The sequence below is a fragment of the Lithobates pipiens genome, unplaced genomic scaffold, assembly GCF_037356315.1.
Source record: "Lithobates pipiens isolate NorthernLeopardFrog02 unplaced genomic scaffold, aLitPip1_a1.2 Scaffold_23, whole genome shotgun sequence".
NCBI lineage: Eukaryota > Metazoa > Chordata > Amphibia > Anura > Ranidae > Lithobates > Lithobates pipiens.
Genome location: NW_027507785.1, coordinates 147,863,627 through 147,875,914, shown reverse-complemented (window position 1 = coordinate 147,875,914; position 12,288 = coordinate 147,863,627). Strand labels below are relative to the sequence as shown.

The 12,288-nt window shown below is 45.2% G+C and overlaps 1 protein-coding gene across 1 annotated transcript in view; it reads right to left on the bottom strand.

Moving 5' to 3' along the window:
- Nucleotides 1–969: 969 nt before the first annotated feature.
- OGN (osteoglycin) overlaps nucleotides 970–12,288 on the bottom strand; it is a 407,576-nt gene continuing 396,257 nt past the window's right edge. The window contains exon 6 of the mRNA XM_077452477.1: nucleotides 970–1,604. Within this exon, the coding sequence (XP_077308603.1) occupies nucleotides 1,431–1,604 (174 nt within the window). The 3' untranslated portion in view covers nucleotides 970–1,430. The remainder of the gene's footprint in view (nucleotides 1,605–12,288) is intronic.

Here is a 12,288-nt window from a genome sequence, read left to right as displayed (position 1 = left end):
TTGGGGATGAGAGAGAGAGAGAGAGGAGGGGAGATTGGGGATGAGAGAGAGAGAGGAGGGGAGATTGGGGATGAGAGAGAGAGGAGGGGAGATTGGGGATGAGAAAGAGAGGAGGGGGGATTGGGGATGAGAAAGAGAGAGGAGGGGGGATTGGGGATGAGAAAGAGAGAGGAGGGGGGATTGGGGATGAGAAAGAGAGAGGAGGGGGATTGGGGATGAGAAAGAGAGAGGAGGGGGGATTGGGGACGAGACAGAGGGAGGGGGGAATTGGGGACGAGACAGAGGGAGGGGGGAATTGGGGATGAGAGAGAGGAGGGGGGAATTGGGGATGAGAGAGAGGAGGGGGGATTGGGGATGAGAGAGAGGAAGGGGATTGGGGATGAGACAGAGGGGGGGGGTGATTGGGGACAAGAGAGAGGGAGGGGGGAATTGGGGATGAGAAAGAGAGAGAGAGAGAGGGGTGAGAGGGGAGGATGATAGAGGTGGCCTTAGCCCTGGCTGCATGCCCCATCCAGCCAGGCCCCGGGCAGGGGAGCCTAATCCACTTGTCCTCCAGGCCGCTGTTGAAGGTTGGAGGAATCCAGCCTCTGGGTGGCGCCGCGGCATCCGGGTTGCCCCTGCCGCTCCTCACCTTCTGGTGGTCAGGGAGCTCTTTTCCCTCCTGTGCTCTCGCTTCTCCTTGGTCCCGCTCCAGGACTACCCATGCGAAGGGGCTCAGTGGGCAGCTGTTTGGGCCCCTCAACAATGACAGGGCCCTGGGCAGCTGCCCCTTTTGCCCCACATTAAAGACGGCCCTGCAGCAGCTACAGCATTTGTATCTGCTGACTTTTAATCTTTTTCTTCCTAGGGCTAAGATCCTCTTTAACACACTGGGCTGTTGCATATAATGAGGCAGACATTCATGCAATTTCCTAGAATTCCATATTTCATGGTTGAAAAAATGTTGCCGAAATAAGACTCTTCAGTCTGTTTTTGTACATATTTTCACATCCGTTTGCTTACTGATGCTTTACTATAGAAAATTAGCTGGACAGTAGGAAGAGAATGTTAAGTAAAGCTATATTTCAGTTACTTATATATGTGGAACTGAATACACTCTTAGTCTTAATGGATCACATATGCTTTGCATTATTAACTGTAAAACAGTGTGTGAAGCTACTACTCACTCAAATGTATATGTTAGATCAATCATATTTGTATGTGTGTGTAAGTGGTAATTGTAATAATTATTAAGTAAGTGGTGTATATCAATATCATGGGTGTACAGTATTACTTACAGTAAGTAAATGCAATCCCTATAAGAAAAAAATCTACATTACTGGAAACTTTCAAAACATTTGCCACTGTAAAATAAAACATTCAGTGTGTAAACTGATATTTCTTTTAAGAAGTATAGGACATTGCAAATTGATGGTGGTAATGTTCCCCCACTATTTAAAATATGAGCCATGGGGTAAAGTTCTGAGACAGGTGAAACTGTTCGGATATTTTCCTAGTATCACTGGATTTCCTTCCATTCTTACTTCATCCAGTCTGGTACGGAGATATCGGGTGTCATTTGATTTACAGAAGGTGTCATCTGTGATGGAAGTAATATTGTTATGCTGAAAGAATAGTAAAGGAATGTTATTAGGACTGACATTTATACAGGTTATATTTTTTTATCTTTAATATTTATTTTTTCATATTGTTACATTTTGATTTATTTTGTGAGTTAATGGGCAATATGAATGGTGTTAGTTTGAGTAGTTCATTAAAAAAAAAAGTTTTAAATATTGAACTTAACTTTTTTTTAAAATAGAACTATCAGTAAAAAATATGCATAATTAAATGTGTGACATATCACTTTTGGCATTTCATATTATAAAGCAACAGGTAAATTTTTTTTTTTTTGTACATTTTATTAATGAAATATCTTGCCTTGAGCTGCTGTCTACTTCAAGGTCCGATAGAAAAAAAAACATTCTTGGATAATGAGGTTATCAGCCTGCTGCAAGATGGGAGGCGGTACTTTCTAAGTATCTTTTTCAGTGATCACTGAGCATTCTGTGTAGTATTCTTGTTAAAGGAGTTGTAAAGTCAGAAGTTTTTTTTTATCTAAATGCATTCTAAGCATTAGAATAAAAAGCCTTGTGTGTGTGCAGCAGCTCCCCTCTCAGCCCTCCTAATACTTACCTGAGCCCCATCTCTGTCCAGTGATGTCCACAAGTGTCTCGGCTATCCGAGACTCTCCCTGATGAATGGTTTTACAAATTTTTTACAAATATGTGAAAAGTGTAGCATGCATTTGTATTCAGCCCCCTAAGCCAATACTTTGTAGAACCATCTTTTGCTGCAATTACAGCTGCAAGTCTTTTTGGGTATGTCTCTCCCAGCTTTGCACATCTAGAGATTGAAATGTTTGCCCGTTCTTTGCAAAATAGCTCAAGCTCTGTCAGATTGGATGTAGAGCTTCTGTGAACAGCAATTTTCAAGTCCTGCCACAGATTCTCAGTTGGATTTAGGTCTGGGCTTTGACCGGGCCATTCTAACACATGAATATGCTGTGAGCTAAACCATTCCATTGTAGCTCTGGCTGTATGTTTAGGGTAGTTGTCCTGCTGGAAGCTGCACCTCCGCTAGAGTCAAGTCTTTTGCAGATTCTAACAGGTTTTCTTCTAAGATTGTCCTGCTATTGGCTCCATCCATCTTCCCATCAACTCTGACCAGCTTCCCTGTCCCTGCTGAAGAAAAGGATCCCCACAACATGATGATGCCACCGCCATTTTTCACGGTGGGGATGGTGTGTTCAGGGTGATGTACATTGTTAGTTTTTTGATACACATAGCATTTTGCTTTTAGACCAAAAGGTTCAATACTGGCTTCCTCTGACCAGAGCACTTTCTCGCACCTTATTTGTCCCCCACATGGTTTCTCGCAAAAACTGACTTTTTATGGCCTCTTGGCTGCTTCTCTGACTAATGCTCTTTGCTCAGCCTGTCAGTTTAGGTGGATGGCTGTGTCTTAGTAGGTTTGCAGTTGTGCCATTTTCTCTTTCCATTTTCGGATGATGGATTAAACAGTGCTTCGTGAGATGTTCAAAGCTTGGCATTTTTTTTTTTTATAACCTAACCCTGCTTTAAACACCAACTTTATCCCTGACCTGTCTGGTGTGTTCCTTGGCCTTCATGATGCTGTCTGTTCACTAAACTTCTATAACAAACCTCTGAGGGCTTCACAGAACATCTGTATTTATACTGAGATTAGATTACACACAGGTGGACTCTTTTTACTAATTAGGTGACTTCTGAAGGCAATTGGTTCCACTAGATTTTAGTTAGGGGTATCAGAGTAAAGGGGGCTGTATATAAATGCACGCTTTTAAGCAAAATTTCAAGGGGTATGAATCCTTTTTTAAGGCACTGTACTTGATGGTCTGTGATATAATGAAAGACGAGGTGATTGAGGGATGCTATACATGACTTTGCATTCTTTCATATGTAGGAAACGAAGGTGGAATCCGCTCCAGGTTTCCTGGGTCACCTTGGCAGTGTAGGATCCAAGCCAGGTTTTGCTTATCACTTGTGACCAGCATCAAGGGGATACATAAAGATGGACTAAAGCAAGAGGTGGTTCTGGCTGTGACTCAGGAAGCTAAACCTGAGAAAGCTACATGTGGAAATTGCTTTGTAAGGGAAAGTTGTCAGGGCTTCCCTCAGAGCTCAGTGTTCAGCTGTCAGTTAATTGCCAGTACTCTTCATTCCACGGTGAATCACCTGGTCTTCATTTCTTGCTAGTCAGCCCTGCTGGCTATTTAACCTGCCAGGATCTGATCGCCTGTGCCTTCGCCTGGTCAAGATATCTGCATACTCTCTGCTGTGTTTTCCTGTTATAGAATTTTGCCTGGCTGACTTCCCTTCTGGTTCCTGATTCTGTTTACTGCCTCTACTACTCTGGTCTTTGGATTCCTGTTTCACTGGCTTGTTCTGACTACCCACTCTGGTTACTGAACCCTGGCTATGTTTTGACTATCTTTGCTCTGTTTATACCATTTTATTAAAAAGTGTGATTTTTTTATTTTTTTTTTTTACATTTAAACAGGTGTTGTTTATTAAACAATATTGCAGAGATTACAATCACAGTAAAAAGCACCGAACATTCAAGAAGTGCTGCACCATAGTCATAACAGTACATAAAGAAATATTTCTTCATCGCAATAGACAATGGGTATCATAGCTGAGCAAAGTTATATCATAGACATGTCCTCCATTTCAACAGTACTCCAAAGTTCCTAATTACATGTGTCAGCCTCTTGCAACCACCTATCCCAGATTTTATTGTATTTAGCTGGGCATCCCCTATTTTTATATATGAATTTTTTATATGGGAGTGTTAGATTAACTTCCCGTTTCCAATCTTCTACCTTGGGTGGAAGGGGTCTCATCCACTGTCTAGCTATCACTTTTCTAGCGGAAAACAAGGTTTCTTGTAGGAAAGTTTTGGTAAATTTATCCAGTACTTTGGGAAATATCCCTAGGAGACAGGGTTTGGGGTCGAGAGCCAAGGGCGAACCCATGACGTAATGTAGAAAGGATACTATTTGTTTCCAAAGTTCCTGGAGTTTAGGGAAAGACCAGATAAGGTGGAAAAAAGTCCCCGTCTCAAGGGTACATACCAGACATAGCACAGATTGGTTTGTATTATACTTGGCGGTCCTGAGAGGGGTAAGGTATGCTCTATGAACTATGTAAATTTGAGACAGCCTATCTTGGAGTCTAGGGGACACCATCTTGCACGTTTCCAGAGCCTCCTCCCATTCCTCATCTGTCAGCTCTCCTACATCGCCCTCCCAGCGAGACTTTAAAGCATACGCCAGTCTCGCCAAGACGGGGGCCATGAGCATACCATAGAAGCATGAAATAAGCTTTTTGGAGTCTGTACCCTTCATTATTGCAATAATAGGGTTGGGAGCAGGCTGTGGCGGTGATGGCGGAAACTGTGCCCTAAGTGCGTGCTGAACCTGAAGGTACTGGAATAGCATATTGCCTGGAACACCAAATTCCCCCTGCAGTGTTTGGAACGTTTTGACAGTTCCACCGTGAATCAGGTGATGCATGTAGTATATTCCCCTTGAGACCCATAGCTTAACACCCTGGATTTTTTGAAGTTCTGGTAATTGTTTGTTATGCCAAAGTGGTGTATAGTCATTTGGTGACATTACATTCAATTTAGTTAACGCTAGTTCCCAAATTTTCCTGTAGTGAAAAAGCATGGAGTGTTTACCTAGTCCTAGTGTCGAGCCCCCGACTCCTATCAAAATAGCAGCTATCGGATCATCAGCAATTTGCGCCCAAGGGGGGCAGAGAAGGGTAAAAAGCGTTGTTTATCAGTCTTGTCCCCATGAAAGAGTTGGGACAATTGTGAGGCAACATAATAGTGATTTAGATCGGGAAGGGCCGTACCACCCATATCTGTCGGGCTTTTCAGAGCCTGCCATGCCAGCTTGTGCCTATTAGTCCCCCATACAAAGGGCCTAAGAAGACTTTCAAGGGATTTAAAATATTTTAGCGGTAAGTATACCGGGGTGTGCCACAGCATATATAGTAGTTTGGGTAATAAGACCATTTTAATCAAATTAATGCGCCCCCCAAACCCCAAGGGGGGGACGAGACCAGACTTGAATTTTAGTGCGAACTAGGGAGAATAATGGTTCTATGTTGAACGCTATATAATCTGCCGGATTCCTAGAGACATATACACCCAGATATTTAATACTTCCAACCCGCTGTAGAGGCAGACTGGCTTGAGATTCCGATGGTGGAAAACTGTCAATGGGTAAGATTTGGGACTTTCCCCAGTTTATGCGAAGACCGGAAAAGCTACCAAACCACTCGATCGTGCGTAAGGCTTTTGCGAGGGAGGGGCCAGAGTCCGCTAGGTATAGCAGCGTGTCATCCGCGTATAAACTGATTTTTTCAGTCAGATGACCTACCGTCAGTCCCCTGATCTCAGGGTCTGCACGGATCGACACCGCCAAGGGTTCTGCAGCCAAAGCGTAAAGTAGTGGGGATAGTGGGCACCCCTGCCTGGTACCCCTACTGAGGCCAAACGCCTGGGAGGACCATCCATTTGCCACCACCTTGGCTGTTGGGTGTTGGTACAGCAGCTTCACCCACCTAATAAAATTAGGTCCAAAGCCGTAGCCCTCCAGGCACCTCCAAAGGTACCCCCACTCCACTGAGTCGAATGCCTTGGCCATGTCGAGCGACACCACCACCCGCTCGCCCACTTTCTCATGTGTAGCTTGTAGATTAATATATAGCCTGCGTAGATTGAACGACGTATTTCGACCCGGCATGAATCCCGCTTGATCAGCCTGAATCGGGGTAAGGATCACGCCGTTCAATCGAGCAGCAAGTACCTTGGCTAAAATCTTAATATCTACCTGCAATAGGGAGATTGGGCGGTAGGATTCTAGGAAACCTGGGTCTTTGCCTGGTTTGGGTAATAAAACGATCGTTGCTTCCCTCATAGAGGGCGGTAATGTCAGGGTATCAAAAAGACATTTGTAGAGGGCGAGAAGCTTTGGTGCCAGTATTTCTTGATAACGGGAATAAAATTCAATGGGAAGACCATCTGACCCCGGGGATTTGGATCTTGCAAATTCCGCAATGGCACATACTATTTCATCCGTAGTTAGAGGAGCCTTAAGAGCCTTCACCTGATCCTTAGTTACTTGGGGGAGGGAAACTTGTGCTAGAAATCTGTCCATCGGAGTAGTGTCGTCAGATACCGTAGTGGTGTATAAGTCCGCGAAGAAGTCTCGAAATCTAGCTGTTACCTCAGAAGGATCTGTGATCACCGTATCTCCCTGTCCACGCAGAGAAATAACAATCGGGGGTCTATCTTCCTTATGCACTAAATACGCGAGTAGCTTTCCAGCTCTTTCCCCGGTTTCAAAATGTTTCTGTTTAGTAAAAAAAAAGTTTCTGCTGAGCCTTTTCATGTTGTATTTGGGAAACTACCCTCGACTGTAGTCTGAGTGTGTCCGCGTTCGCCGGAGATGGATCAGTTATGTATGTGTGTTCTATGGAACTTAAATCCGCCACAGCCTTGTCGAAGGCGTTTGCCGAGTCAGCCTTAAGTCTATTAATGTGGGTAGTCAGTACCGAACGAGCATGCAGTTTAAACATGTCCCACACAGCCGGAACTGAGGCAGTGTGGTCATTGTCCCCAAAGAACCTTATCCATTCTGTTTCTATGGTGTCATCCTCTGGCAACAGTGACAACCAGAATGGATTTAACCGCCACGTCCGCGGGGGCCTATTTAGGGGTACTCCAAGAACTATAGAGTATGGGCTGTGGTCCGAAAGTAGTCTGAGGCAAAATTTTACCTCCATGAGCCTGGAAGTAAGTTGTTGAGAAATTAATATAAAGTCAATACGCGATAGGGAACCATGGGTGGGTGAGAAACATGAGTATTGTCTCTTTTGAGGGAATTTGTGTCTCCAAGTGTCTACGAGATGAATGGTGGCTAGGAGCTTGGAGAGCCTAGTGGTTCCTGCCTGCCCTGCCATCAACTCGGTGGGGTTTGAGCCTATCCAGTGTAGAATTAAGCATAGTGTTGAAATTCCCGCAACCTTATTATGGGAATCGCAGGGTGCCTGGTCATAAAGGACAGTCCCTCAACAATTAATTACATAGTGAATGGAGGGGGGATATAAAAGGCCATAATAAGGTAGGTTTCCCCATACAGCTTAGCATGCAGAAAAACAAACCTGCCCTGCGGGTCAGTAAGCACCTCGCAGAGCTCAAATTGGACAGACTTCGCTATAAGCACCGAAACCCCCCTCGAGTGGGATGTGTTAGGTGGAATGAAACGCCCAACCAATCCAAGGGCGCTTAGGGACCATCTGCATTCTACCTTCCACATGTGTCTCAACCAACACCATCACCTCCGCTCTCTGTTTCTTAAGGAACATGAAGGCTGCCGTGCGCTTAATTTTATCACGCAGGCCCCTCACGTTCTAGGTAAGAAATCGTACAGATGCCATGTAAAGTCATATACAGTAATGAATACATCCAGCGTTCCACATAACAGCTCCCCTGTAATCGCATCTACATACGATAATTCTCGATCAAGCACAGCTAGGGACTGCATATGTATTATTTGTAATAAACATTAGGTAAAAGCTACACCTAGTCCAATTATGTTCTCCAACACATTTATAGTAATCTTCTGCATAAAAACCCAAACCAACCTACCCCCCTCCTCCCGCTCCACCCTGCACCTGCCCCAACTTGTGCGGGTATATTCCCTCAAAAACCAAAAAGTCTGTCTGGGAAAACCAGTTTCATCGAATCAGAAAAAAAAACATATGAAAATAAACCTGAGAGAGAGTTGTAGCCACCAGTACCAGAAGGCTAAACGAGATAGGCCACCCTGCATAACGGTATACACCGGTGACCCGTGTAAAGAGTCAAAAGTGTCAGTTGAGGTCCAGTCCCAGTGGTCAACCACATCATCGCAATAAGAAGTCCCAGCAGACAATAGAGCAGTTTTTCGCTGCACTATGCAGTTGGTCCGTAGGACTAACATATTTCCCCTTGCTCCGAGAGAGAAAAAAAAAAGAAGAAAATTTTGAAATAAAACGAACAGGTATGTACGTAGAAAGTCCCTCAGTGGGGACACCAAAAAAAGGAAAAACTGCCATAAACGTTGACACCACCAGCAGGCGTGAGAATTCTTCCTCCTTCTGACTTGGGAGTGGAAAGCTTCCGTCTAGGTCTAGAAGACCTCAAAGTATAAAGGGCTCATGAGTCCTGGACGCCAAAGATGTGCCCAGTCCCGGAACGCCTCGGAGCCAGCATACCAGCGATAGTGGAGCAGGATAAGGAAATCGGGTAACATGCTATGGCTCCATGACGCTGAGGGAAAAAAGAAAAGAGCTTAGCTCACCCATCCAGCGGTTTCTCAGACAGCTCTATCCTGAGTCGCTCAGCATTCCAGCCATGCTATGACTGAAGAGTGCCCGGTCTCCGGCCTCCACTCTGAGGCGCGCTGGGAATAACATAGAATATTTCACTTGTTGCGCGCGTAGTAATCTTTTCGCCTCCATGAAGCTCTGTCGGCGTTTCTGGATTTCCGCAGAGAAATCTGGAAAGATTGCCACTTTAGTATTGCCGACAGGTATGTTACCCCTTTTCCCTGGCCATACGCAGGGCAGCATCTCTGTCCTTATAGTTCAAGAGCTTTGCAATAAAGGTGCGTGGAGGTGCTCCCTGCGGTGGAGGTCTGGCAGGCATACGGTGCGCGCGCTCCACCGCCAGCATGGGGGAGAAAGATTCCCGGCCATATGTGTTAATCAGCAATTGTTCCAGAAAAGTTGTTGGGTCTTTACCTTCTGCTCCTTCTGGAAGACCAATCAATCGAATGTTGCATCTGCGTATGCGATTTTCCATTTCATCCTGTTTAGCAAGCATTAGGTCTATTTGCTTCTGCATCTGGTCAGAACCATTTTGTAATGGCAGGAAAGTGTCCTCCACACTGCTAATGCGGGCCTCAGTATCTCTGACCCGGTCACGCAGTTTCTGAAAGTCTTGCCGCATTAAGGAGATGTCCATTTGCACTTCCTCAATTTGTGATGTAAGGGATGTGCGGCATAGTGCAATAGCCTCAAGAAGCCTGTCTGTGTCTCCCGCCTCACGCTGTCCTCCCGTCTCCTTGGCGCCACCATTTTCCTCCCCCTCCTCACTTACATGTCGGCGGTATTGTGACAGCCTCGCTGCCGCCGATCGCTGGGATTTCGAGGGAGACATGGTCACCGGAGATAGGGGAAGCCTTCCAGACCCGTGCGGGTGAGTATTTGCGCTGTGGTGTCGCAGGATTAGTGTGGGAGACAGGATTACTCAGCGGAGCTCCGGAGATACACGTCCTACGCCATGCAAGGTCAGGCCACGCCCCGTGATTTTTTTTTTTAACGCACTTCTGTCTCAGTCTGATTCATGGTTCCTGACAAAAGTAAAAAGGTTTGCCAAATGCTTGTTTTGTTGGTGCCTGGATGGTAAGGATTTATTTTTTTGTTTTTGTTCGGTTTGTTTCTGTGGAACCTTTTTAATAAAACTGACAAGTCAGAATTTTAAGAAAGACCTGCCGTTGGACTGCCTTTTTCCCAGGGAAGGTGATCCACATTTGAGCTAACCACCACATATGGTGAATTTGGCAGGCAACTTCCTGAGCAAGATGAAATGGAGGAGGATGTGATAAGAGCCTTGCTGCAGGCCACAGCAACCTAGTAGGAAGCCAACCATCAGTTTGCAAAGATTCATCAGCACATGGTGGAGATTCAGCAGAAGGCCACTGCAGCATAGCAGGAGACAAATCACCAGTTTGTGGAGGCCAAGTAAGCAGACCGGGAGTTCCTCAAGGGGGTGGCCCAAAGTGGAGTTAAAGAAGGGCTCCGCAGGTCCATTACTGGGGTAACAGAAAATGGTGTATGCCAGCTATTACCTGCAAAAGATGACACCTACAGATGATATGGGAGCCTACCTCACAACTTTTAATAGAGTTGCTGTTTGGGAAGGATGGCAAAAAGAGCACTGGCTGTTACTGCTAGCACCTTTTTCTGACAGGTTGACCACAAAAAGCTTATAATGACCTGCTGCTCGGGATTATGAGAAGCTAAAAGATTAAATTCCTTGGGTAACATCCATTGTGGTCCACACTCAATGGGTGCATTGGTGATCGTATAGTAACGACAAACCAAACCACCCCGCTCCCAGATGTTTATTTTTGATACATCTCACCAGGAATTGGCTGCAGCCAGAGACCTTGTCAGCACCTTAGACTGTGGAGCATGTAATCATGGACTGCTATCTTCATGCACTCTTTTCCACTTTAAGGAAATGAGTCAGTCATGGGGACTTTAAGACTGCAGACCAGCTAGTAGACCTGGTGCAGAGATATACTGCAGCTGAGGACCTACTGAGCGCATCTGTGCACCACCCCAGTGTCTTGCGGGTAGAAACCCTGGATCACCCTGAGGATCCGGTAAGATTATTTCAGGGTTCAAGGGCTTGGGGAAAAGTTGCAACATGACAGATGAGACTGTGGGCTCAGGACCTGGAGACTGGGCAGGAAGGTCTCTGAGGCAGTTTAGAGGACTGGGTGCAGAGTTAGGTCATATTGCTGCTAACTGTTCCCTAACTGATAAACTATTGCAGTGTGATAATGCTTATTTAAATAAACGCAGGTCTTTTTGTGTCAGGGACATATGGAAAAAAACAAGTGTGTGATTTTAGTTGATGGAAAGCCAGTCACTGCTCTACTAGACTCTGGTAATGTTGTGACATTAGTCAAAGGTGATTTTCTTAAGCCAGCAAAGTTTCACCCAAGTACTATTGGGGTTATTTGTATATATGGTGACACACGTGACTACTAGATTGCTATGACTGAGATTTATACACCCTGGGGCTCAGTGACAGTCAGTAAGAGTGGTACCCTCCCTGCTTCATGAAGCTATAGTGGGGAGAGAGTTTCCCCACTTTTGGAGTTTGTGAGAAAACATAAGGAGTCAGGAGGACATAGCTCCTTCTGCTGGGGAAACACCTGAACTCACTCCTAACCTCAAAATGAAAGGGGAAACTGTTGGTGTGGCCAAGGAAGCAGTAGAACCTTGTACTTTCTAAGGCTGGGGAATAAGAGCAGCTGGAATCCAACTCCAAGCTTGAGAATTGTGAACAAGAAATGATCTCTTGCTCTAATAATAAGAGTGGTCAGAATGTGATGCCTCAGAAATCAAAAGGACGATCTTTGTACGGAGCCACTGAAAGACTCAATGCTTACTATACTAGAGACGGAGAAACATTAAAATGATAGATGGGGAACTGTAGAACCTGATGTTAGGTGTCTTTTCCCTACATGGCTCTTAAAAATAACTTGCTGTATCAAGTGGTAAAGCAAAGGGAGGAGGTGGTACAACAGTGAGTGGTTCCCAAACCATATCACCAGATGGTATTCGATGGTCGTATAATGGCTGGACACCTGGGTATGGAGAAAACTAAGGAGAGAAGAACCCAGAGATTAATTTGGCTTGATTTACATGCAGATGCAAAGAATATTGTGAGCCATGCCCAGAGTTTCATTATTCTGCACCACTGGCCCATTTTCACAGTCCACTGGTGCCAGTTATTGAGGTGCATTTTGAAAGGATTGACATGGATCTGGTGGGACCAGTGGTAAAGTCTGCCTGGGGAAATCAGCACAAACTGGTAATACTGGACTAAGGCACATGGTATCCTAAAGCAATT